Below are 24,581 nucleotides of genomic sequence, written 5' to 3' on the forward strand. Positions count from 1 at the left end.
TGACTCCTGCCGTGGGGGCCGTTCAGGCTCGGTGCACCCTGCGGGCCGTCGGGCAGGCAAACGCCAGGTCTTCTTTCTGCCATGCCGAAGGCTGTTGGAGCCACTCTCTCGTGCCTGAGTTGTCGCTGGGTTTTTTCCTCCCTCGCTCTTTTTTTTTTTTCTTTTCTTTTTTTTTTTTTTTTTTGCTCTCTCCTGTTTCTAACGGAGCTAAAATTCGTAGAACCATAAAACGCAGAGATGGAAAACGACCTATTACCTCATCCAGCCCAGCCCCTCTGCCAGCGCCGAGCCGTTCCCTACAGAACGTCCCGGGTGAGTTGTCTAGACCAAGAACGAATGTCTCCAGCAATGGGGATTCCAGCACTTCCCTGAGAAGATTATTCCATGGTCTAATTGACCTTATTGTTAGGAAATTTTTCCTGATGTCTAGCCTAAAAAGTTTCTATGCTAAGTTTGAGCCTATTGCTTGGTTACCCTTCCCTGCTCTTCCCTAAACACCCTTCCCTTCACTGTGCTTGGCCGCATACTCTCGCCCTGCAGACCTGGCATGGCTCCGGCCAAGGTTTCCATCCCGTGAGCCTTCCCCCAAGGCCAGGTTCCTCCCTCGAATGTTTTGCTGCTTCCTCTACACTGGATCCAGCTTCCTATGGTCTTCCTGAGGCACGGCCCCACAGCCATGACCTAGGTTGAGCGGATGGGGAACAGGCACACCAAGGGCTGGTAAAATCATTTCCTTTGGCTCATAGCAGCGAGCTCAGAGCAGTCTGATTAAGATCTCCTCGGGTTTGCTGCTGGGCTGCCCTCTCCATCGGTAGCTGGGGAAAAAGATGTTCTTGCTCAGCATGCTTCTGTCCCCATGGCTGTCCACCCTGCCATGAGGCCGAGGTCATTCCCTGGTGACACAAGCGTCTCCGTGCATGTTCTGCCCGAGCCTATGCACGCAGCACAGGAGTGAAGTGCTGGAGCGATGCTTCCAGACTGCCGTGACAAAGTTCGCTCTCTCCAAAGATGCTGGTGTGGCTCTCACGTGTCGTAGCCTGCTCTCTCTTCAGCAGAGCTGCTTGCATCCACAAAGAGGTGCCCATAGCGCAGTGACAAGGGAAACCCATGTCTCAGCCTCAAGCACAGGGCTGAGGAGCAGTCATGCTGAGGCCAAGCCAGCCTTTCAAGTCCTGGACATGTGCTGGAGAATTAGAACTAAGCTCATGCAGAATAATGCCTCCAGCTCTGGTTTCGGCCATCTTTGCTCCAGGCCAAGGGAGGACAAGGTCTGGCTGGATTATCAGAAAGATGTGTCCTGGCTAGAGTGTGCGAGAGGGGCTGCATGCCTCGGTGCGGAGCCAGGTGGAATCTCCCAGCCCTTGTCACCTGCTTCCTCGTCTCCAGCTGAGGAGCCATGGCGAAGTCCAAGCCGAGAGAAGGGCCCTCCTGCCAGCCTAACATTGCCTCCAAGGGAGGAGGTGGATGCATAGGCTTTTATTCTCCCGCTCCCTAGCCTGTCTCCTCATCCCTGAGAGGCCGGCTGCTGGCAGTTGGAGGTATGCCAAGCCCTACAGTGCGAGGGTGTGCGGCAGCAATGGCAAACAGCAAGGCAGATGCTTTGTGGAGTGCTCGTGCCCGCAGCATCACCTCCCCTGGAAGGGATGGTTTTGTCAAGGATGGTCAGAAAAGCAGGGCTGCACAGAGGAAAGCCAGGGTCTGAAACCTCCCTGCTTGCTGCCGTACTATTTGCAGTCTGTGGCGAGTTTGGCGAAAGGTTGGAGGTGGGGAGGGCTGTTACAGGAACGTCGGGAAGGCGGGTTTTTTTTTTTTTTTTATGTCGTTGCATTTGGTTCCCAAACAATCTTTGATGTCAACACTTTGCAAACTCGTTCTGGCTGGAGTTCCTTACCCTCCACGGACTGTTTGTTTTGTGTCGGGGGGGTGTTCTTCCTGTGCGCATCCCCCTTTGAACCACTCTCTTGAGTGCTGACCCCCCACCATATCCCTGCTGCTTTCAGGCACGCATTTCAAATTGGAAAAACAAGCCAAACCGCCCAGCGTTTGCGAGAGCTCCCAGTGGGTTTACAAGCGGATTACAGCACATGCTGCAGCGCAAGCACGCCTCCTTCTTTTCTGCGTCTCTATCCCGGCCCCTACTCGCAACCCCAGTTCCAGCCATCTTTCTGCAGGAGATGGTGCCATGTGGGTTCACAGAGGGCTATTAGTTTTGACCTTGCCAGTTCCCCCCACTGCAAGCTTCTGTCTAAGAAAGGTAGGTCCTTAAGCCTCTCCTGAAGGGTCCTGAGCCACTTTGGGAATGTGAAAAAGAATTTGGGCTCACCTTGTCCTGCTCCTGGCGGGTCAGAGCCTCCCGCTTCAGCCGATCCATCTCCATCCTGGCATTCGCAAGCTCCCTCTGGGCTTCGCCCAGCTTCTCCAAAACGAAGCTCTTCTCTGCTTCTTTCTGGGACAGAGCCTGAAAGCCATGACAGGAGGAGCCGTTGGCCAGATGCCACATGCTGATGCAGTAGCAGGTAGGAGCTAGGATCGTGGCCTGACTCCCTGCCCCACGGTCGAGCCATGCACGGCTCCTCTCCATAGGGACCTCTGGCAAGAGCGGAGGTGGCTGCGGGTGTGTTGCACTGCTCTCCCCAACACGTGGACTCCAGGACCCGAGCGGGCACAGGCCACAGGGCTCTCGCAGCACCCGGTTGGCTGTGCGGTGGGCAGGGCTGGCTGGCAGCGCTGCCCCACTCACCTGCTGCTTGTCTTTCTCCAGCAGAAGGAGGCTCTCGTGCCGTTCCTGCTGCAGGCTCAGCATCGCCTCCGCCAGCTCCTCCTTCTCCGCCTTGTACTTGGACACCAGCTCCTCTTTCTCCAGCCGCAGGCGGTGAACGGCCTCTGCCTTTGCTTCCCTCAGGGCCCGGCTCAGGCTCTCCTGGGGCACAGCGGAGCAGGCTGCTAGCAGATGCAAAGGGCATGGGGCAGCCCGGTGCCCTGCCTTCCTCGTGTAGAGGTATTCGCCCAGCCACAGCGCTGGGCAAGCCACAACTCCCGGCGGGGAGAGTGTCTGGCAGGCAAAGTACGGGCAGGATCCGGGCCTGGCCACAGAGCTCCCCACCCAGGGCTGCCTGTTTGCTACGCGGGGCTGGCAGGAGCCGTGTGCTGGTCCTGCGCTGCAGGGGCGAGTGTAACGGCTCTTACCTTCTCCTGGTGGAGGCATGCCAGCTCTGCCTCGTGGGCCAGCGCCTGGTCCCTGAGGGCTACCTGCCTCTCCTGCTCGGCCTGCGCGGCTTTCTGCTTCAGCGCCTCGGCTTCCGCCCTCAGCGAGGACTCCCGCCGCACCAGCTCCCCCCGCGCCTCCTCCACCTCGGCTGCGCGACACGCGGGTGTCCCCGCTCAGCGACGCTGCTCTGCCACCCCAAGGGCCGGGCGAGCAAGGGGCTGGGGAGGCCGGGCCCTACCTCGCAGGGTCTGCCTGCACCGCTCGCTGCTCTGCCTCTCTGCTTCCAGCTGCTCCTTCTGGACCTGCAGCCGAGCCGCCAGCTCCTGCGCCTCGAACAGGCTGCTTTCCAGGGAGTCCCTCTCAGCCCTGCAACACAGCAGCCTGCTCAGCGGGACCCCTGCCTCCAGAGATGGGCCAAGGCTGGCTCTCCTCCGCCACACCAGCACAAACGCACCCCCAGGCACCCCGGCGCATCCTGGGAAAGGTGTGAGCAGCCTGGGTGGGCAGTAGGGGTACTGGGGGCTCTTGCCGTGGCCTCACACCCCAAGAAGTAGAGCTGGTCCCGAGCAGCCCTCCCACCACGAGCCAAGTGGCAGGCAGTACCGTAGAGCGTCCGTGTCCTCCAGCAGGCCTTTCCCCTGCCTCTCCAGCACCGTGAGCTGCACCGCCAGCCTGGACATCTCCTTGGCCAGGTCCTCCTTCTCCTGCAGGGCCTGGAGCAGAGCTGCAGCCTGCATTTCTGTCTCCTGGCGGCTCTGCGCTAGCTGCTCCGCCAGCACTTGCTCCTGGCCACTTGCCTGTGGGTGGGAGAGGAGAGGCAGGGTGGGAGCCACCATCTCGGGTCAAGGTGGTGGCGAGGGGCCCCGCTGTACCTGCAGCAGCTGCTCTTGAAGCTGGGCGTTGTTACGGTGCGTGGCCAACAGCTCTCCTTCCAGCTGTCGCCAGCGCTCCTCTGCTTCCTGCCAGCTCTGCTCGAGGCCCCGTTGGGCCATGCTCGCCTGGGCCTGCTCCCGCTCCAGCTGTGCCAGCTGCTCCTGCAGGCCGGCACGTTCTTGCTCCAGCTCCTGCTGCCGCTCCACCAGCAACCTCTTCTCCTCCACCAGCTAGAAGAAAGGTGGTGGGAAAAGGACCCCGGGGCGATGAAGGACAGGGCAGTCCCAGGGGAGAGACTTCCCGCCTCCTCTGCTGGGCCATCTCCCAGAGCTGGGAGTGGGACGGGCGCGTGGCAGGAGGGCAAAGGGCTGGGTGAGCACAGCCGGTGGTGTGCAGGTGTTGAGGCCATGCGGGTGTGCATTACCTGCAGGACGGTGCCATTCAGGCTGACCTTGTCCTGTGCGAGGCCCTCGTTCAGGGCGGCCATTTTGGCCAGCGAGTCTCTCAGCTCCGCTTCCTCCAGCTGCATCTTGTTCAGGGCCAGCTCCAGCTTGGCACAGGTGGCCTCAGCCTGCAGGAAGGGGAAGAGCCCGGCTTTGTCACCTAGGAGAGCTGGAGACCCTCCCTTGCAGCCACAGCACATGGCACAGCCACCAAGCTGGAGGGCCTGGTGCCTGCCGGGGCAAAGCCAAGCACAAGGGGTTGCCTTGTGCCTTGCAGGCCTGGACTAGCTGGCACAGCTTTAATGCCTTGCCACGTGCTGGCAACGTGCTACTCTCAGACACAATGTGTTTCCTACAAAATGCTCCACCACAGCTGACACCTTGCATGTGACACCTTGCATCTGAGATAAGTGATGCATGAATGTTCTGGGGAGGGAGGACGTGTGAGGAGACCATACAGGAGCAATGGCTGTGCTAGGGACTGTGAAGCCTCTTCCTCAGCTGCCCGCCCCAGGCTCCAGGGATGTGCTTCTCCGTTTCACCTTCCTCAGTGCACCGCTCAGGCTGTCCTTCTCGCCCTCCAGCACCTCCCTGGCCAGCGTGGCCTGGCTGAGCGACTCCTTCACCCCCACCAGCTCCTTCTTCAGGGCTGAAGCCTTCTCCTCCAGTTGTTCCAGGGATTGCTGCCTGGAAGTGGAGGCAAAACATGAGGGGCAGACCACAGCCCTCACCATGAGGCCTGTCCCCAGCTGCATTGCTGGCTTGGAGAAGGGTGAGCCATCACTTGGCACCCACATGAGAGGCGGCCTCCCCATCACTGGGAGCAGGGCCCTCGGGGTAGGCTGCCTGCTGTGGCCTTGCGCCCGTGGGTGAGGGCTGACTTGCTGGTGGCTGCAGCCGTGTAGCCAGCCTGAACTTACCCTCGCTCCAGCTCTTTCCGGCTCCTCTGCCACTCGCTGGCCAGCTCCTCTTTCTGCTCCTCCAGGAGGGCCCCATGTCTGTGCAGTTCCACGTTGGCGGCTGTCAGCCTGGCCACTTCCCGGCGGCAGGAATCCACCTCCTCGCTCAGGCTGCCCACCTTCACCTCCACGGCCTGCTTCTCCCTGAGGAGACAAGGCCAGGAGCGGGGCTGAGCTCTGCAGCCCCTCCACAGGCTCCCCCAGGGCACCTGACAGCTCTGCTCCCCAGTACTCACTGGCCGAGCATCTCCACAGAGGCCTTGCAACGCTGCAGGTCCCGCTTACACTCCTCTAGGGCCTCTGCCAGTTCCTCCCGGCCTCGCCGCTGCTCCTGCGCCTGCTGCTCTGCCTCCTGCACTTCCCGCTGGCTCTCACAAACCTGCTTCCTCGCTGCCCGCAGCGCATCCTGGGCTGACTCCAGCTGCGAGCGCAGCTCCTGCCCACCGGGAGAGAGATGATCCACCTGGATGTGTCCCCCGTGCCAGGGCCGCTGCAGCAGGTGGAACACAACTTCCACCTCGGGGCTCCGTCCCTGCCAGCTCTTGTCCCCACTGCCACCACTTTGGCTCCATCCGGAGCTCCCTTCCCCCCTCGTGTCCCCTCACCTGCTCAAGCTGCTGGTGCTGGTGGAGTGCTGCCTGCAGGACTGCCTCGTGCTCCCATGTTGGTGAGACCTGGCGGCACTGCGGGGAGCTGGAGCGCAGCGGGGAGAGCCGTCTGCGGGGTCCCTCCTCTGCTGCCCTGTCCCTGCCGTCCTGCGAGAGGGGCCGGGGAAAGAGAAGGCAAGGCCATGAGTCCCATCCTAGCCCTGTTGTGAAGTTTCACTGGAGAGGGCCTGTGAGAGCCCCTGGGGCATGGGGACAGGCTTAGGAACCAACCTGAGTCACTTAAGCAGGGGTGAGGGACCTGAACCCAAAATGCCCCAGGCCCCACAGCACAGCAGAGAGTGGCAGCCAGACCTGTACCTGAGCAGAGCCACTTGGTGCCCACAGCGATGGTTCACTCTCACCTTCCTTTGCCTCCCTCATGGTAGCAGCTTTCTGTGTTGAGAGAAAAAGAGGCCCTCAGTGGCCAGTGCCAGTGTTGGGCAGAGGGTGCAGGTGCACGTGGAATGGGCCAGCAGGACAGAGAGGGCGCAGGCAGGCGCACCAGCTTCTGGATGTCCAGTTTGAGGCAGGCGATGGACTCGTCCTTCTCCATGTTCTGCTCTTTCAGCTGCTCCGCTAACAGGCTCAGCTCCGTTATCCTGAAAGAGAGGAGTGCCTCAGGAATGCTACGTGCAGGAGCCTGGCAGATGGGATGGCGCAAGCCCCTGGCATAGAGGCAACAGCCTCTGCATGAAGGGATGGAGCTGGACGACGGGCCAGGCATGGCGTATGGAGGCATTGCACCGCAGGAAAATGGATCACCCGCTGCTGGTAGCTCCTGTAAACAGCCATCTCCCGAGTAACGCACGGCTATTTGCAGGGTCACTGTTTTGTCATTTCCAGGAAGAATATGTCAGGAGGTGTCAGCAGCTCTAAGAGTCCTGTTTCGGAGACGCTGACCCACAGAGAAATGTGCCGCCCGTATTGCACACCCAGTTCCCCGCACGTTGGACGGCAGTGAGTCAGGAATTTCACTGCCAAAGACCCAGGCCTCTGAACAACCCCTATGGAGAGAGACCACAGCCGCTGCTCTTTCACCTGGAGTTCAGTTCCACTTTCTCTCCATCCCAGTGGCTCTGGAGCTGTATCATCTCCCGGACCTTGTCCCGGAGCTGCTGCTCCAAGCGTGCCCCGTGCAGGGTCTGTTTTTCCAGGGAGCAGGTGGTGTGGCTCTGGGACAAGCGGAGGTTGGAGTCCAGGTTAAGGCAGGCTGTGTGGAGGCGCCGTGCTGTCCTGGCCATGTCTGTCCTTGCCTCAGCCAGGCCCCTGGTGATGGGAGAGAACATCCTCTTGGGTTTCTGCAGCGCTGGTACAACATCCCCAGCCTGTCCAGCTGCACGGGGCTCTGCAGCCTGCCTCTGCTCCAGCTCCTCTGCAGCAGGCTGTGACGCCCTCAGCCCTGGCTGTGTTCCTCACCCTGACGGACGGGACAGAGAGGTCCCTCTCTGGCTCAGGGTAGGACACACTCTCTGAGGCTGGACTTGGGGGTCTGCCTGCCCTGCCCGGCACCCATAGGCCCCACCTCCCACCCTCCCCAGGCTCCATCCGCCAAAGCCATCCTCGGCAGGGCGATCGTGCAGCTGTCCTCCTTAGAGGGGTGTTTTTGCGGCACCCACCTCTCCGTGATGGCCCGCAGGTCCATGAAGCGGCCGCGCAGCGCAGCTGCCTGGTGCCAGAGCAGGAGGGTCTCGCCACGCTCGCTCCTCCAGGAGGTGCCAGAGCTCTGGCAGGGATGGGAGCAGGATGCGAGGGTCAAGTTGCAGGGGGTGTTAGCACGATGCCAAGACGGGGCATGGCTCCCCAGCTGCCCTCTGCCCCAGCTGCCAATCTGCCCACCGCGCACCGCCCCGTCTCTCCCTGTCCGATAACTGTCTTTGTGTCACCTCACAGACCCGCGAGGTCCTTTTCAGCCTGGGCTAGAGAATGAGCCAGGGCAGGGCCTCACCTCTCTGTTGTGGTACTGCTCCAGCTCGCCTCTCAAGCGGTGGACGTCCACCGTGGCCTTCTCCAGGTCCCCTGCCAGGCGCTGGGTGGAGGATTTCATCTGCTCCAGCTGCTCCCGCAGGAGAGAGTTCATCTGTGACAAACCGGCGCCCCTAGGGCACAGACCAGCCCCACCAGCACGTGAATGGCAAGGGTGTGAGCTCTGCGCTCAGCCGCGGTCTTGCCACCCCTAGGAGAGAAAGCCTGGCGGCCTCCAGATTTTTACCCTCTTTCCCTCCCCCTGATGCACCTCTCACCTCTGCTTCTCATACTCCAGGTGCATGAGGGTGCTCTCCAGATTGGAGCTGTGGCCTTGGTCCTGCTCTGAAAGTGCTTGGGTCTCCCTGGACTCCAGCTGGTAGGAGAAGGCATGGGAAGGAAAGGGAGGCAGTGAGGGACAGACCCCTGCCCAAGGCCGTCTGCTCAGCCAGGCTGAACTGAGGAAGGCACGGAGAGGAACTGGAAACCGCTCCAGGAAAGCCAAAAATCTTGTCCAGGCTATATAACAGGGCTGTTAAACAGCCTGAGCCATATAAAGCCTGGGCCAAACCCTGAGGACCCAGCCCGGAGCCCCGTGCCTCTCCCTGCCCTCCCCAGAAGCGTTCCCAGGATCCTAGACAGCCTGTGCCCACACTCTGCTGTGATTTCCTTCCCACGCTGGTTCCTGGACGGGGACTTCCCAGTGCCGTGGAGCCTCCCCCATTCCCTCTCCCATCCTGACCAAGGGCAGGAGCAGTTTGCAGGTGGGCCTGGGCCTTATCCAACCATCCAGGACCGCTTGGAGAGCCTGCCCTCAGCCCATAGGCTGTAATTATCAACAGCAAGGCCGTTTTCTCTAGCTCAACAGAGGCACCCAGCGTAGGTGAGGATCACAGAACCACAGAATGGCCGAGGTTGGAAGGGACCTCTGGAGATCGTCTAGTCCAACCCCCCTGCTCAAGCAGGGCCATCTAGAGCGCACTGCACAGGATCACGTCCAGGATGTTGCTATGGGGGGCAGAGCCGGGGTCAGAGCTTAGCGTGCCTCCTGCCTTGCTCTGCCCCCGGCTGCCAGGGCAGCCCGTCTGTACTGACCCGCTCTTCCTGAGGCTCCGACTCCGAGGTTTTCTCCAGAAGCTGCTGCTCCAGCTCCCCACACCTCCTCTTGTACTGCAAAACCTTGGCCAAAAGGGACAAGCAGAAACGGAGAGGGGAGAAAAAAGGCGATGGAGAGAAGAGGTAGGGGAGAGAGTAGGCATCAGCGCCGCTCCCCTGCTGGCCGACGGCTCAGGCTGTATCGGTGGTGCTGCATCGGCGGTGGCGCAGGGCTTGTGTCCGTACCTTGCTCTGGAGCCGCTGGACGAGCTGAGCCTGGCGCTGCTGGCCATCCTGGTAAGCCTGGAGCTTGCGTTTGTAGGCCTTCTTGTCGCCCTCCAAGCGCTGCCTCAGCGCCTGCAGGGCCGGGCTGCCTTGCCCCCGGCGCTGGGCCGCCTCCGCTCGCAACGCCTGCTCCAGCTGCCCGCAGGGAGACGGCCAACGCTCAGGGCGTGCACGGGAGGGCGCCCCGCAAACAGAGGGGCCCGGCAGGGCCTCTACCGCCGCCCTCGGGGCACGACCAGCCTCTTCCCACCACGCCCAGCCACGAGGCGAGGAGGGCACGCGCCGCGGAGCCGGGGAGGGAGCCGAGCCAGCCGCGGTTCCCTCCGAGGGAAGGGGGCAGAAGGTGCCTCCCTCTCCCGGGCAATGCAAAGGGCATGTAAAAAGATGCAGCCAGCAAGCCGGGAAGGCTGACTGGAAACAAAAGGGAGTCTCCGGCCTGCTGAGGAGCCCTAGCTGTGCTCGGTGCTGTACAGACCCAAACAGGCAGGGCAGCCCAGAGGTTCGGGCCTGGAAAGGTGAACAAGACCCTTTACGATCAGAGCAGAGCCACAAAACGCAGCCTGGACGGGCAAGCGCCATGGCCTGCTGCGGTAGGACGAGGGCGGTGGAGCAGGGCCCTCCGTCTGCCGGTGCTCCCGGAGGATTTACGGCTGCGTGGCTCCAGCAAGGAGCAGGCACGGGGAGCAGGTCCTAGCGCAGTCGGATCCGTCAGCGGGGACGAGCTCTGCTCCACCGGACCCCGCTACAGACCTCCTCGGCCGTGGAGGGGGTGCCTGTGAGCTGAGGGACTGCCGAGAGGCGTCTGGGCACACAAGGCCTCTCCAGGGCCTTTCCCACAGTCTTTTGCAAAAAAAAAAAAACCCCCCACCCTGTGGGACCACCTGCGTGTGATGCCCAGCTAGGGCGTCTGGAGCCGGCCAGGCTGCGGCGTGGGAAGGGAGGCGCAGCGGGTGAGCGGGGCGCAGCGCGGGGGCTGTCTGCAGTGCTGGGCCTGTCCTTGCTCGCGCTGGAAAGCCAAACACAGCGCCGCCTCTCCGCCTGCCCCAGGGCGGACGGTGCCGATCCACAGCCCCGCATATCTGTAGGAAGGCCCAAGTACCGCTCCCTGCCCCAGGAACCCCCCCCCCCCCGGCCGGCGCTTACCCGCTCGCTGATGGCCTGGTGCTTGCTGGCCATCTCGTCCCTCTCCGCCCGGGCGTGCGCCAGCAGGTCCTGCAGGCGCGACAGCTCCTTCTGCAGCAGCCGGTTCTCCTCTTGCACGTTGGCGGCCAAAGGGGTCTCCCACGACACTGGGGGAGGGATGCGAAAGGATGCTCCAGCTCTGCCTCCTCTTCAGCGCGAGAGCCGGTGCCCCGGGGGAGGCAGCGCAGCTCTGCCCTGGGGGGGGAAGGCCTTTCCCAGCCTCTGCACCGACCCCCCCCCAGCGAAAGGGGTGGCCCGGTCTCCCCTACAGCCGGCGAGCCCCTGAGCTCACCCGCCAGGTGTAAGCGATGCTCTCAGCGGACGCGCGCGGCGGGGCGGACAGCAGACCCCCCCCCCCGCCAGAAGAAGCTGCCGGCGAGGTGCCCCCCCCCGCCCCCCCGACCCCGGCTGGAGGCCTGCCCCAAACTCCTGCCCGAGCCTCCCCCGCCGGGCCCGTACCCGGGGCAGCCTCCTGGGCCAGGCTCGCCGCGAGGATCTGGCGAATCGTGGCGGGGATGGAGGCGGGGGCAGCGCGGCCCCCCTCTCCCCGCACCCTCAGCGCCCTGTCGCCCTCGCTGGCCGCGGGGCTCAGCACCGTCTCCTCCAGTTTCTGGAAAAGGCAAAAGCCCCGGCTGACGGGAGCGCCTTCGCCTCGCCTCGCCGCCGCTCGGGGCCGGGGCGCTGAATTTTTCAGCCGAGCGTTTTGGGGTCTGAACGGGCGGGTTTTGCTGCAGCCGGATCTTGGCGCAGCGGCAGCTGCTGCGCTGGGCACGAGCAGGGGCTGCAGCCGAGCAGGGGCGGCACCGGAGAGAACAGAGCCAAGCTTTTTCCCCTCGCTCTTCAGGCCACAGACCGACCGGCCTGCCCCGGGCCCGGCAGCCCCGGGCCCCGCCAGGCTGCGGGGGCCGCCGCGCCGACCTGCACCGCCGCCTCCAGCCGCAGCGCCGCCGCGGCCCCGCCGTCCCGCTCGCCCATCGCCGCCGCCGCCGCCGCGTTGCCCTGGCGACCGCGGGGGCCGCCGCGTTGCCCTGGCGACCGCGAGGCCGCCGCGTTGCCATGGGGACGGCGGCCTCCTTCCTCCCCCCCCCCCCACCAACCCAACCCCGCGCCGTCGCCGTGGTGACGGCCGGACCCGCCCCGCCCCCCCCCCGGTCCCGCGGCGCGTCGCCGTGGCGACCGCGAGGCCGCCGCGTTGCCATGGGGACGGGCGGGGCCTACGCGCGGCCGCCGCCAGCGGCCCCTCGCCCACCCGCGGCCGAGCCCACGCGTGCCCTCGACGCCACCCCCGCCCCTTCCCCGTGGCGGAGAAGGCGGGGGAGGCCTGAGTCCCCCAGGCGGGGTGACGAGGGTGGGCGAGCGCGGGGTGTCGGGGGGGGGCGGCGACCCGCCATCCCGGCTCGGGGCGGCCGGCGGGAGCCCCCTCTCCCGTCCCACCCGCGCCCCCCCCACCCCCACCCCGGGGCGGCGATGCGCCCTGGGGCCCGCCCTGGCGCTCCTGCAGCAGCGGGGCGGCGCGCCCCGACGCCGCCCGCTGCACCTCTCCGCCTGCTCCGCGCCCGGCCCCCGTCTTTTCCCCTCCCGCTCGGCGCAGCCGGCCGCCGGGCCATGGCAGCGAGCGCGTCCCGCTGGCGCAGCTACCTCGGCGGGCTCCTGTCCCGCCAGGGGCGGCGGGTGGCGCGTTTCCAGCAGGCCGAGGACGTCCTGCTGACCCTGCTGGAGCACGTCCACGAGAGGGACCCGCGCTTCCTGGTGGATTACTGCAGGAACCTGGAAGCCTCTGAGTTCGCCCTCCGCGCCTCCGAGGAGGCCGTCACCGTGGAGGTGCCCCTGGCGGTTGACGGCGGCCGCCTGCGGGCGCAGGCGTGCGGGCGCCGTCCCGCGTCGGGGGCCTGTTACCTCCGAGTGTCCTCTCGGGAGACCGCTTTGAAGGACTGGACCAGCGCTGACGCCTCGGGTGCGATGGAGCAGGCGGGTGGCACAGGGTGCCTGGTCCCGGGCAAAGTCCTCCGGCGCCTGAAAGAGCTCCTTGTTTCGGCCATCGTGCACTGCCAGCGCCACTTCCTCCTTCAGCCGGGTGTGTAAGCTAGCGGGGGCGCTTCCCTGGCCGGGATGAAGGGACCCCGGGGCGCCGCGGTGGTCCCTGTGGCTGCGTGGAGGGGTGGACACGTGGCCGCGAAGCGACGGCGGGGTTGCAAGCGCCAGGACGCGAGGGCTGCCCAAACCCTGCAGGAGCTGGTGGTGGTGGCTGGAGGTGGTGGCTAGCGGCCCCAAGGCGGCTGAGCGGGCGCAGACAGCAGCAAGCTCGTCCTTGGGGCTTTGCTCCACGGGCTGCGTCAGGCAGGCTGATGCAGTAGGGACGTGGCCCTCGCACCTCTATGCGCTTGGCTGGCTGCGTCTCCCTTCAGAGCCCTCTCCTCGGCCATAAACAGGGCTTGCACGCGCCTGTCGTTAGTCCCTGGGCTTCGGGCAGAGACCCGGCGAGCTCGGCTCACCCTAACTGCGTTTACCCCAAGCTCCTTGGCACGACGTTGCTCCAGTCCCTGGAGTAGGCTGTTCGGAGGGCAAGCTGGAAGGGTGTCAGAGCTGGACCGGGGGCTGGGGCGCAGGTCTGATCCTGCACACAAGTGGGCCCCAGCTGGGAGAAGTGTCTCCAGGAAGGATGTGGTGGGGAACGGCCCCACTGGGAACGCCCGTGAGGAATCAGTATCTTTACACATTTTCCATCCCTGAACACTCTTTTTCGAGTAAGTCTTGGCCCTGATGAAGAGGAGGTGGTGTTAGAGGACCAGAGGGTCCCGAAAACTCTTAACCCAGCCCCAGCAACCAGTCCACCATTCCCTCCTGTCTCCTTGGCTAAGTCAGAGCCCTTCGTGATTTATGTCTTCCTCCACCCCTGACAGCCTGAGACCTTTTCCTGACCAGATTTTCTTGGGTCACGTTGTCTTTCTTGGCACTGTTCTGCCACCAAATTGTGCAGCCTTGATCTGGCGACCAGGACTTGCCTGGGTTCCTGCTGTGCCTGACCCTGAGCCTCGCTGCAGCAAGGCTCATCCTTCCCAAGCAAGGTCCCCACAGGGGTTTGGTCAACGGCCTTCTCTTGGGAACTGCGGCCAAACTGCGGCACCAGAAAGGAGTGACTCGAGCGGGGTGGGACGAGCCCGTAGGGGCTGCGGCGCGCACCCGGTTCAGCCTGTGGGACCGGCTGCGGCAACTTCCTGGCCTTCTCCTCTGATGTGGCTGAACTTTCAATGTCTAGGTGACCTCAGTGCTGAAAATCTAAAGGAAGATGCCACGGAGCTGTCCCTACTGGTCCGTGGTGGGTGGAAAACCATCCTCTTCAACATCGTCCCTGTGGTGAGGAAGCAGCAGGAGCCGCTTGAGCTCAGTGGGCGGCAGAGTGACCGGGGCTTCCCTGAAGGCAGCCTCCAGAAGGCCACGCAAGAGGCCCACTTCGTCCCTGCCTCTCCCTATTGCTGGAAGTGAGTGGCACACAGCGCGCTGCATGGTGCCACACGCACAGCACTCGGTGACCGTACCTGCGTCCCATCTGTCCTGGGGGCCCCTGGCCGGCAGCGTGCAGAAGGGGGTGTGAAAGTAGAGGGAGAAGTTTACTGTGGCCAGCTGGGGTGAATTCATCCCATCGTTAAAATTATGGTCAAAACCACTGTCCTATTTTGGGGGAGACAATGCAAAAACATCAGCCAAATTTCAGGCAACACCAGGAAAGAGGGCAATAATGCAGTCCCCTCAGCACCAGGAACATGCCGAGACCTTCGGCTGAGCTTGAGCACCCAAGCTCAGGTGCAGCTCAGGGTAAGGCCAGGCCCTTCTTGAATTTGGGAGCTCTCCCAGGGTCCTGGGAAGTCCCCCAGAGTGAGGGAGTACATGAGGGAACCTTTCCTTATGGAGTCCCTCCCTAGCATACCCCTCTTTCCAGGGTAGGTTTGATGCTCTCAGCCTAACACAGGATGATTTTCCTGCCTGGTGGCCTGGGAAGGAGGATGAGCTCTCGGCTCTGCAGAGCCCCCCAAGCCCTTGGTGGGGGCTGTGCTGGCCTCGGGGGACATGAGGTGTGGGACACGTTCCCAAGAGGCTGGGCTCACACGCCGAACGCTCCCCAGCCATGACACGCCACGCAGGGTGTTTAGATGTCTGGGGAGGCCCCCAAATTGCTCCCAGGAGCTGAGCCTCAGGAGGAGCAGTGCAGAGGGTGGCAGCTCTCTTGCTAGGGCTTTGCGAGCAAGTCCAGGCGTCTCACAGCAGCAAGTAAAGAGGTGCGTCCCAGTGTGGGCTGTGGGAGGGAAAAGGGCTGGGGTGACACACACCTCGCCTGCGAGCACAGTTACCAAGCCCCAAGGAGGGGCTGAGCATCCGCCTGCGCCAGCTCAAATTATTTTGGGCACAAGCTGGGTGTCCAGCCCAGCCCTGCATGGTCAGCCTCGCCTCTGGGACAACCTGCAGCACTCACTCCCCAAAACACACAGGGCTGGTATGTAAGGAAACAGAGCCCTGCTTCACCTCACCCCCAGTCCCTCCTGGGAATGCACTAGATGCTCAGCAGCACCCTCGTTACACTGCAAATCTCTTGGCTCCTCCTTTCTCACCAGGGGTGGCCACAGGAGGTGGATTGGGGGCGCCACGTGGTTGGGACCACACTGGGTGGCTGGGGGAGTCTGCAGGGCTCAGTGATGCTGAGCTGCTGGGGTCTTGGGTCCTTCGGTGCCTGTGCTGAGCCTGTCCCTGCACCTCACACGGTGCAAGACCACGATCCAATCTTCCAGGAGGTTTGGGGCAGAGCCCAGGCTGCAGCAAAGCCACGTGCCGCTCGTCGAGCTGGATGGCTCCTGGGGGCAAACTGCCCTTGGCTCCTGTGATTTGGGGGGAGCCAGCCCCCAGGAGGCTTCTGCTTCAAATCACCATCCACAGAGCTGCTGGGAGCGTGGCTCTGCTGGCTGTTTGAGTGCAGCCAGGCCAGTGTCCCTACGTTTAATCTCTGCTCTGGGGTATCTCAACTCCTAGAGTCAAGATGGGGTGGCGCATTCATCGGCGCCAAAAGGCAGCCGTCTGGCTTCCTCCCAACTCCTGGGTCTTTCCCTAGTCCTTCCAGATCTCTGTCTCCAAGCGTGCCAGGTCACTGTAGATATCCTTTCCCTGTCCTCTGGCTGGGAAGATCCAGGTGTCCAGTCTGGGTTGCCCTGCACAGCCCTCACCAGGCCGCTCTCTCTCCACAGATCCTCCACTCACCTTCCTGTCCTGAAGCTGCTCCATGCAGTGGGCACTCTGAAGGGTCCCCGTCTAGACAGCCTCCGTCTGCTTGACCAGGTCAACTGTGAGGAGTGGAGAGAGGAGGGCAAAAAAGGTGGCCTCACGTTCGACCACCTGAAGGTAGGTTCTTCTCCAGAGCCTGCAGGAGTGCAGCTCCCCCAGCTGAGTGCAATGCACAGGCAGAGCCAGAGCTGCTCCCTGGCTGGAGGTGAGGCTTGGACCTCACTGAGGCTGAGTCGCCGCTGGAAGAGGAGTCCAAACAAAAAGCCAGAGTAATTTAAGTATATTGGAACATATCAGCCCGTGGCTACGTCCTGAAAGGATGCACGTTTCTGGCCACGATTAGAGTGCTTTGATCCTTCTCCAGTGCACGCTGCCCTTATTGCTGCCTCTAAAGTTGCTGCACTTCTCTGGAGACAGTGAGCACCTGGGGGAATTGAACCAGCAACCTCCAGCACAAAAGACCCTGAGTGTTAAAAGCTCCCCTGGCACAGTTTATGTCTGCAGGGACGGTGCTGGGGATGGCATTGCTGTGCCTGCTGTGCTGCACGCTGTCCTGTGTCCTGGCATGCCGAGAGGTGCCTGTGCGTGGCTGAGGGTGGCATTTCCTTCTCTGACAAACCCTCTCTGCCCGCTGAACCTGTTCTTGGTGCTCTGGGCCAGTTCCACCCAGGAACTGGGCTCTGTGGCACCTGGTGTCACAATCGAGAAGTGCTCTATCTTGTGGTGTCTCGCTGGGGTGGGGGTGGAGAAGCGGGCAAAGCTGTCTTCTGCCAGAAGAATGGCTTTAGCTGATAGAAACCCAAATGCCCTGGTTTTTATTTCAGATTGTGTTTTCTGCAACTAAGAAAAAACACAATATGTCTTTTTCCTTCAAAAAGCATCTTCTTTTGATCTCCGATCAAATGCAGGCTGCCCCACCACCATGTGTCAGGTTTCACCCTCGTTTTTCTGCTTGACCAGAGCTTTGCCAGTTCTCTTGAACTGAGCGAGGAAGTAAAGGCAGCAGCACTAAGACCTCTCTGTGGTCATGTGGGTAGCTATAGCCCTGGGACCACAGCACGGAGGCGGCACCTCCTTCCGACAAACCTGGCTGGACAAACAGACCTCCCTGGGCCAGCAGGGACGTACCTGGTCCAGGCTACCTGTATGTGTTTCCCATTACCCTCTGGCACCAGAAAGTATCAGTCATTCGGCCACTTCTCAGCACAGTGTCCAGGTAGCTGATGTGGTAATTGCTGAGGGTTCACATACACTGTGGATGACTGATGTGACATGGAAACCGTGAGCACTCCCTGTGCTTTAGTGTCGTTTCTTGTCTGTGGAAAGCTTGTGCGCATCATTTCAGAGCTGTTGCATAGCTGGGACGTAGACTCTTGTCTGTCTCAGAGGCAAAACAGAGGCTCTTTGGAGAATGGAGAAAAGCTTCAGAAGATGAACAGAGACTAGGGAACGCAGGGACATCAGCCTGAGTCTGCAGGCAGCTGAAGCAGCAGCTCAGAGAGACTGTACAGTCCTGCCATGTCACTGGGATGCTGAGGACAGCCAGATGTGATATCTATGTTGAGAGCTCAGCTCCATGCATGTGGGGATGGTTGCACAGCGACTCAAGGGATTTGGAGGTGCAGTCTTTGGAGGAAGTGCCTAAGTCCCCTTGGCACTGCAGCCCAGCCCTGCACCCCACAGCTTCCCCTTGCCTCTCTCACTCCCCACAGATGGTGCTGCTGTGGAGCACCGAGCTGTTTCCCTCGCAGGAGGACTGGCAGGACCTGGAGGGCTCGGTCTACAGGCTTTTGGTGATCCTCCTCTGCTGCTTGGCCACCCAGCGCTTACCCCACTTCCTGCACCCAGAGGAGAACCTCTTCCAAGGAGAGCCGCTGGACCTCAGCTCGCTGTACTGCAAAGTGGAGAGCTTCGCCCGGGACCCCTGTCGCTTCCTCCGCTTTCACTTCAGCCTCCCTGTGTACACCGATGGCCTGCAGGCGGACCCTGGCATAAAAGCCCTCCTGCAGCTCCCGGCCAAGGACAGGGCCTACTGGGACACAGCCTATTTCGACATCCTGCTCAGCCAGGTAACTGGGAGGGGATACCACAGACCCCAGTGGCTCTGCTTGACTGGTCTTGCCAACATGAGGCGGTGCCTGGCAGTGCCAGAAACCTGCTTGGTTGGGCAGTTTAGGGTGTGCCGGAATTTGCTTCCAAGCAAATTTTGCTTCCCCTGCCCTTGGCCATGCCTGGCTTGTGCTGCCCAGCCCACCATGGTGTTTGGCAGCTGTGGGAGGCTGGAGGAGCTGCAGAGAGTCTCAGTGTGGCGCTGCGGTCACCTGGAACGTGCTGGGCTTGAGCAGAGCAGGAAACCTTCTCCCCTCACTCCCCACGTGTCCTCTCAGTTCCAGGTGTACCGGATCCAGGACTGCGTGCGCCGCTTGGCTATGTCCCAGCTCCTGTCCAAAGTCCGGAGAGAAGTGCCGGTGCAGAGCTGAGCAGGGCCCCGCCACCAGCCCATCTGAGTGTAACCCCATTTGCCTTCCCCACTGTGTAGGCCCTTCTCTGCCAGCACCCTGAGCTCCCTGCAGGGAGAAGGGAAATCAGCCAGAAGAGGAAAGGACACAGACAAGAAACCTTTCTCTCCTTTAACAACCGGAGAGACTGACCCAGCTCTCTGCCTCCTTCCTGTAGAAGGCTCTCAAGCTGCACTCTCCCCTGCGCTGGGCGAGGATGTGCCCTTGTGGTGTTTCTTTTGACTGCACCTTTCGTCTTGAAAATTGGAGAGCCCAAGCAAGCTACAGGGGGCAGGGAGCCACATGGTACTATGTCATTTTATTCAGGAAAGATGGTAGCAGGGAATGAGCACATGTTAGTTGCAGCTGGGAGTGGGTGCGTGGTCTGTCAGGTCCCCCAGTTAGAGCCTCTGGAAAGGGTGTTTCACATCACTGCTGACAATATGGCTGTTCTGCACTGCTAGGCTTTAGGAAAGGACCAGCCGAGGGTGATGGTGATAGAAGAGACAGGAGGGGAAGGGACCTGGAGTTGGATCCTGCCTCCGGCCTGCGAGTCAGCTTGCAGTGGGGCTGTCGTGCCCTGGGGCAAAGGGGAATGGAGAAGGTGAGAGGGGCAGGACGTTGGGCGTGAGGAGCAACCCTGCAAGAGGGACAGGGAGAAGGATATGTAACCATGTAACCACAGCCCGCACACCTGCGCACCGTCCTACTGACCCTGCTCTCCTGGGCTTCACCCCGCAGGGTGGCTCTCCGGGCAGAGCGGGTGCGGGCTCAGGGTCCCCTGTGCTGCCCACCCCCTCCACCCACGCACGCAGGCCCAGTGCCTTGCGTTGCAATGCCGGAGACGTTGTGAGCCCGTGCAGCCGACGGCACTGGGGCCTTCTTCCCTCGCAGCCCTGAGGCTGCAGGTCCCACCCAGCCCTGGCTGTCCAGCTGTCAAGCCACGGCCCTCGCCTCCACTTGCAGATCCAGCCTTTGCCACCAGCTTCTCCTTCCCCTTCAGTCTGTACCACTCCTTTTTGGCTACCAGCTGCTGCAGCATTTGCTGCCGGGTCCCTGGGGAGCCAGAGGAGCCCCTCTGCCCACCCACAGCCCGAAGATGGGAGCGGAGGGAGCGACACCTTGGCCAGAGCCCGTCTGCAGCCGCGGCACGAGGCGCTCACAGCCTGCTCTGGTGACAGTGCCGGAGGGCATCTCGCAGGGCACGGAGCACCTGGTCCACGTTGGCTCTGGTTGAGTTATAGCCCATGAGGCCAATTCGAAGAACCTGGTAGGAGACAGATGGGTTTCTCACTGCAGCACAGCCCTTCAGTGCTGTGCCCTGGTCCCGCGTCTCCCCTCTGCGGAGCAGAGCTGCTGGCAGCAGAGCCAAGGCTCCCTCCAGCCATGGTGCAGAGCGAGGGGCATGCAAGGGAGCAGCCGTGCACGCGTGCGCGTGTGCATGCATGTGCACCTCCTCCTGTTCATTCTTATTTAATGTGCGTTTCCTCTCAGCGATGATAAAGACATCTCACCCCACTAATTATGTGTGCAGTAGTTATTCAATTACATGCAGCAATTCTGTAGGGTTAGGAACCGATAGGCATTGCTGCAGGCAATTGGATATGACCATATATTAGGTGTATGTGGCTAGCATCCAAGGAGCATCAGTTAATCTCGGAGCGCACTACTGATGGATGCAGCCTGTCACTGGGAGTGCAGCATCTGGGCTCAGTGTCTGCCGGGAGGCCACAGGCTCGGCAAGCTGCCGGGCCACAGGCGAATTTGGAGAAGTGCACCCTGCCCACCTTGCCTGCTGAGGGGCCCAGGCCCCCGGCGATCTCGATGGCGTGTTTGTTCATGACAAAGGACGTGATCTCCTTCCAGTCGTAGCCCCCAGGCACTCTGACGGTGGTGACGGTAGGAAGTCTTGCCTTCTGCGGAAGAAATAAGGTCAAAGCTGCAGCTTCTGGCCACTTCCTAATCCCCCAGGATCAGGTCTGTGGTAGGGGAACGACGCTGTGCCCTCAGGCCACCCAGACCCAGTGGGACAGGCTTAGCTCCAAGCCTACCTCTTCCTTCACAAAGAGATCTAGCCCCAGGTCCTGCAGCCCTTGGCATAGGTAGGTGCAGTTGGTCCGGTGGCGCTCCCATGAGCTTTCCAGACCCTGTGCCAGGGTGGCCATAAAAGAGAGAGAAGGTCACCACCACTGCTAAAGACCTCGTGGTGCCCGTTCTTTCACCAAACTCTGTCCTCTCCCTCTCCCCACACCTGGCTCCAGTGCTGCTCACCTGCTCAGCCAGCATCGCCAAGCCCTCCCGCAGGCTGAAGAAGCTGTTGATCGGTGCCGTGTGGTGGTACCTGCAAAACCGAAGCGGCACGCTGGCAGGCTCGTCCCCGGCACGTTGTGCAGTGGCACTTCCAGCTTGTGGCGTGGGCCGAGGTGCAGCCAAGCTCTGCTGCCTCCACCGCACCCAGCACCAAGGGGAAGCGAAGCACCCAGGGCAGCCCGTGAGGAGGATGGGGCTGATGGGGAGAGGTGGCAGAGCCCTGCGTGGAGGAGCCGGCGTGACAGATCCCTGCAGGACAGGTGACCGGCCAGCTGGGCGAAAGGCTGTGCTGGGGAGGGGACCCATGCTGGGTGCCTGGGTTGGGAGGAAAGGGCTCTTTCAGGGTGGGGGGGTGCTGCAAGCTGGGAGGAGCTTTGGGCAAAGGGAAGCAACCCGTGTTGGGATGCCTGTGGCCATCTGTCCCAGGACAGCCTCTCCTCACGTTCGCGGCTTGCCGTCACAGCCCCAGTAGTTTGCCAGCCAGCCCATGTCTAGGTAGAAGGAGGGAGGCTTCGTCTTCCTCCTCAGCATCTTCTCCCTGGTGAAGCAGAGCACAGGGCCTGAGCTGGACTCTGGGGACCCCCAGCAGGGATCACCCCATCCCCTCATCAGCTCCAGGCTGGGGGTCTGCCTTGTGCCACAGCCTCCCCAAGGAGAGCACCAGGGGAGCTCCAGGCCCACGGGCAGCTCCAGGGCCAGGGCCAGTGTGGAGCAGGGAGCGGTTCTCGCGGAGCTCTCGGTACCAGCCCCAGGGCCAGCATCGCTGCTGGGGGGGTGCTAGCCGGCACAGGGCCTGGCTCTGGCCCCAGCAGACCTGGTGCTGGGAGCACTCTCCTTGGCAGGGCTGGACCAGATGGACAGCAAAGGAGAGGGGTTACGGCCTGCCCCATCCCCTCTCCCCATGGCTGCCGCCCACAGAGAGGACAGAACTGTCCTTACCTGGCTCGCTCGCTGAACGAGATGGGAGAACTGCCAGGGGGGGCGCTGAGGACCTTCTGAGACCCCGAGTACAAGACGTCAATCTCTGCACAAGAGGAGAGAAAGCTCCTCAGAGACCCGGGGGCTCCCTGGCGGGAAACGTGTTGCCCCAGGTCTCGCTCACGTTTGTCCTGCTGTGAATGGTGTGTGGGGAGCATTGAGTGGATCACAGGTGCTGTGGGGTCCTGGTTGTGTTTGGCCTGCTCTGAGGGACACCTTGGCACCTCTGGTAGTCCTCACCGAGAGGTGGAGGTGGCCACAGGGTGTCTGGCCACAGCTGGACCAGTTTCTAGTGTCACTGGCGTGAACTGACAGGTGATGGAGCTGATCCTGTTTCTATCTCCCCCTCCAGGCCCCGGTGTGAACCTCTGGCATGTGGGACCCTCTTGTCCATCCGGGTGCCCCCGACAGCACCCACAGCTCTTACCCTGCTGGTCCATGAGGATAGGTGCCCCCCCAAGCGATGCCACCGCGTCCACAAGCAGCAGGCAGCCGTGCCTGGGGGAGGACAGAGCTCAGCCCTGGCCTCTTGCCACCTCCTCCTGCCCTCACGCCCTTCCTCCCTCCCCTTTTCCTCCAACCTTGAGTGTCGCAGCCCCCCAAGGTCACACGTCATGAATCAATCCCCGCCCCCCAGTCCCGGACAGCCAACTGGGCATGGGCTGCCACCTCGGGGTCCCACGGGCACCCATTGCTCACTGACCGGTGGCACAGCTCGCCCAGCCCCTCCAGTGGCTGCAGGACGCCCGTGGAGGACTCGCCGTGGGTGATGAAGAGCAGTGAGGGCTTGTGCCGCACCAGGCCCTGCATGGAAAGAGAGAGAGAGATGAATCGCTCAGCCCCGGGGCTGGAGGGCTAGGAGGGAGCCCACCGCCTGCGTCCGGCACTCACCTCCTCAATGTCCCGCAGGGTGAAGTACTCGCCCGGGGGCTTCAGCACCTTATGAACGTCGGCTCCTGGAAGGGATTTGGGCAGAGTGAGAGTCAGGCTCGGCCCTTCCTCCTGCTCCACAGAGGAATAAGTCACATATTAACCAGGAGCAGAGCCACTGGCCAGAGTCCGGCCTCCTGGGCATTTGCCCAGTGGAAAAACCATAAACCACCATAAGCAGAGGGCTTCACCCAGGACTTTCTCCTGTCCCCAGTGCAGTGTCTCCAGCCACAGCAGCCCAGGATGGGGACAGCGGGCAGGATCTCCTGGGCGAGGGTGTCCTAGCCCGCAAGCAGCTGGTTAAACCCTGAGCCCCACTGGTGTGGTTTGCAGCCCGGCTGCCCCCCGGCATACCCAATCTCCCGGCAATGTTGGCTGCGCGCTCGCCCCAGATGCCGTTGACGGCCACCAGCACGGCGTCGCCCTGCTCAGCCAGGTTGAAGAGGGCGGCCTCCATGGCGCAGTGGCCGGTGCCGCTGATGGCCAGGGTCAGCGGGTTGCGCGTCTGGAAGGCGTACTGGATGCCCGCCTTGATCTCGTCCATGATCTGTGGCGGGCAGCAAGAGACCGCTGCCGTTACCACTGCCCTCATCCCCGCGGAGCCCTGCCGGCACCTTGCCCTGAGGGGCTGCATAATGGGGCTATGGTGAGGATGAGGAGGGGAGGGGAGGCAGGCAGGGCCAGGAGGTGACTCACCTGCAGCATCTCGGGGTGCATGTGGCCCAGGAGCTGCCGGCCGCCCGCGGCCAGGATGCGAGGGGGCACATTGCTGGGTCCCGGCCCCAGCAGCAGCCTCTGTGGCACGGCCAGGGGCTGGCGCAGCTGCTCCGGCGGGGCGACGTGCAGAGGGCCGGCAGCCATGGTGCGGCACAGCGGCTCCCGGATCCGAGTCGGGAGGAGAGAGGCTGCCCGCGCGATGCCCCACACCGCTGCACTGTGCATCACCACGGCCAGGAGAGCCCAGCGGACCCCGACCCCGGGGGAGGACGCTCTACCCCGTCACTGGTCCGGACTCTGCCCCTGGCTGCCTCCTCTCCCGGTTAATGTGCCACTAACACCAGCCCCGCCGCCTCAGCCCTCTCATCGCAGGGGATGCCCCCCACCACGCTCCCCCCGGGGCCGCATCTGCCCCTCATTGACTCCGTTTATCTGCCCTGCACATCAGCAGCTCCCATGGCAGACGGGAAACACCTGCCCATGGGGCCAGCTATCGCAGACAAATGTCCCTCGGCATTTTCCAGCCACCTTGGCAGCACCTGGGCCCCTTGCATGCCCTTTGCAACAGCCGTGACGTAACCCACCACTCAGGATGGGTCGCGGCAGCTCTCTCCGGCCCCAGATCGATGAATGCGCTGGGCTGGCGTCCACCCCGTTGTCTCCGTGTGCACTGAACATGCTGTCCACCCCAGGGCTGAGGGTAGGTCACGGCTCCTTGCGCCACGTCCCAGCAAGACATGGCATGAGCCACTCGTGGGCTCCGCGAGCTGGGGGAAGATGAGCTGCTCTTGTACCTTACTTTGATGGGCAATCCCGTTTTTCTTCACCTGCAAGAGGAAGAGGGGGGGAAGGTCTTGGGGTCCGCCAGTGGGATCTGGGCCCCAGGTGCCCATGGAGGGGACGTCCCACCTTGGTGAGGAGGCACATTAAGGGGGCAGAAGAGGATGGTTGATGGGTTCCCAACGCCTTCTTGGTGGGAGCCCTGCTGCAAGGGGAGGCAGACACTGCTCACAGGGTCCCTGCTGCCCCCGTTCCAGGGGAAATGCACCTCAAGACCGGTCCTGGCACAGCTGCCACTGTTGGGATACCTCCAGCATCGCAGGGGTGTAGCCCTCCCAGGCCGTGAGCCTGTACTCACTGATGGGGACATGAGTCTGTAACACCTAGTGTGACCACTGCATCCAGTCCATAACAGAACCTTATTCTGCATTAACCTCACTATAAGA

General features: G+C 62.5%; 2 protein-coding genes across 4 annotated transcripts in view; both read right to left on the reverse strand.

Moving 5' to 3' along the window:
* CROCC2 (ciliary rootlet coiled-coil, rootletin family member 2) overlaps positions 1 to 15,922 on the reverse strand; it is a 33,794-nt gene extending 17,872 nt beyond the window's left edge. The window contains exons 1-27 of the mRNA XM_068954686.1: positions 15,899 to 15,922; positions 14,191 to 14,323; positions 13,962 to 14,127; positions 13,657 to 13,821; positions 13,162 to 13,411; positions 12,293 to 12,754; positions 11,114 to 11,264; positions 10,616 to 10,761; positions 9,434 to 9,607; positions 9,188 to 9,271; positions 8,371 to 8,468; positions 8,076 to 8,226; positions 7,747 to 7,853; positions 7,169 to 7,396; positions 6,633 to 6,729; positions 6,449 to 6,523; positions 6,089 to 6,238; positions 5,720 to 5,919; positions 5,445 to 5,627; positions 5,067 to 5,211; positions 4,506 to 4,652; positions 4,081 to 4,311; positions 3,812 to 4,005; positions 3,447 to 3,574; positions 3,187 to 3,356; positions 2,741 to 2,920; positions 2,324 to 2,458 (exon numbers count right to left, since the gene is read on the reverse strand). Coding sequence (XP_068810787.1) covers positions 2,324 to 2,458; positions 2,741 to 2,920; positions 3,187 to 3,356; positions 3,447 to 3,574; positions 3,812 to 4,005; positions 4,081 to 4,311; positions 4,506 to 4,652; positions 5,067 to 5,211; positions 5,445 to 5,627; positions 5,720 to 5,919; positions 6,089 to 6,238; positions 6,449 to 6,523; positions 6,633 to 6,729; positions 7,169 to 7,396; positions 7,747 to 7,853; positions 8,076 to 8,226; positions 8,371 to 8,468; positions 9,188 to 9,271; positions 9,434 to 9,607; positions 10,616 to 10,761; positions 11,114 to 11,264; positions 12,293 to 12,754; positions 13,162 to 13,411; positions 13,657 to 13,821; positions 13,962 to 14,127; positions 14,191 to 14,323; positions 15,899 to 15,922 — 4,374 coding nt within the window. The remainder of the gene's footprint in view (positions 1 to 2,323; positions 2,459 to 2,740; positions 2,921 to 3,186; positions 3,357 to 3,446; positions 3,575 to 3,811; positions 4,006 to 4,080; positions 4,312 to 4,505; positions 4,653 to 5,066; positions 5,212 to 5,444; positions 5,628 to 5,719; positions 5,920 to 6,088; positions 6,239 to 6,448; positions 6,524 to 6,632; positions 6,730 to 7,168; positions 7,397 to 7,746; positions 7,854 to 8,075; positions 8,227 to 8,370; positions 8,469 to 9,187; positions 9,272 to 9,433; positions 9,608 to 10,615; positions 10,762 to 11,113; positions 11,265 to 12,292; positions 12,755 to 13,161; positions 13,412 to 13,656; positions 13,822 to 13,961; positions 14,128 to 14,190; positions 14,324 to 15,898) is intronic.
* A 2,796-nt stretch (positions 15,923 to 18,718) lies between these two features.
* On the reverse strand, positions 18,719 to 23,918 carry AGXT (alanine--glyoxylate aminotransferase). Of its 3 annotated transcripts, none has more exons than XM_068953791.1 (12): positions 23,335 to 23,918; positions 22,993 to 23,185; positions 22,600 to 22,664; positions 22,412 to 22,512; positions 22,136 to 22,206; positions 21,670 to 21,754; positions 21,173 to 21,268; positions 20,692 to 20,761; positions 20,472 to 20,567; positions 20,208 to 20,336; positions 19,542 to 19,687; positions 18,719 to 19,000 (listed from the first exon to the last, which is right to left on the reverse strand). In XM_068953791.1, the coding sequence occupies exons 1-11, from the start codon at positions 23,578 to 23,580 to the stop codon at positions 19,580 to 19,582; spliced, it is 1,260 nt and encodes a 419-aa protein (XP_068809892.1). In that variant the 5' UTR covers positions 23,581 to 23,918; the 3' UTR covers positions 18,719 to 19,000; positions 19,542 to 19,579. The 3 variants fall into 3 exon arrangements, with proteins under 3 accessions (XP_068809892.1, XP_068809890.1, XP_068809889.1); XM_068953789.1 differs by having other exon boundaries at positions 18,719 to 19,060; positions 23,335 to 23,663; XM_068953788.1 differs by having other exon boundaries at positions 18,719 to 19,687; positions 23,335 to 23,713.
* Between the last annotated feature and the right edge of the window lie 663 nt (positions 23,919 to 24,581).

The sequence above is a fragment of the Struthio camelus genome, chromosome 9, assembly GCF_040807025.1.
Source record: "Struthio camelus isolate bStrCam1 chromosome 9, bStrCam1.hap1, whole genome shotgun sequence".
Lineage (NCBI taxonomy): Eukaryota > Metazoa > Chordata > Aves > Struthioniformes > Struthionidae > Struthio > Struthio camelus.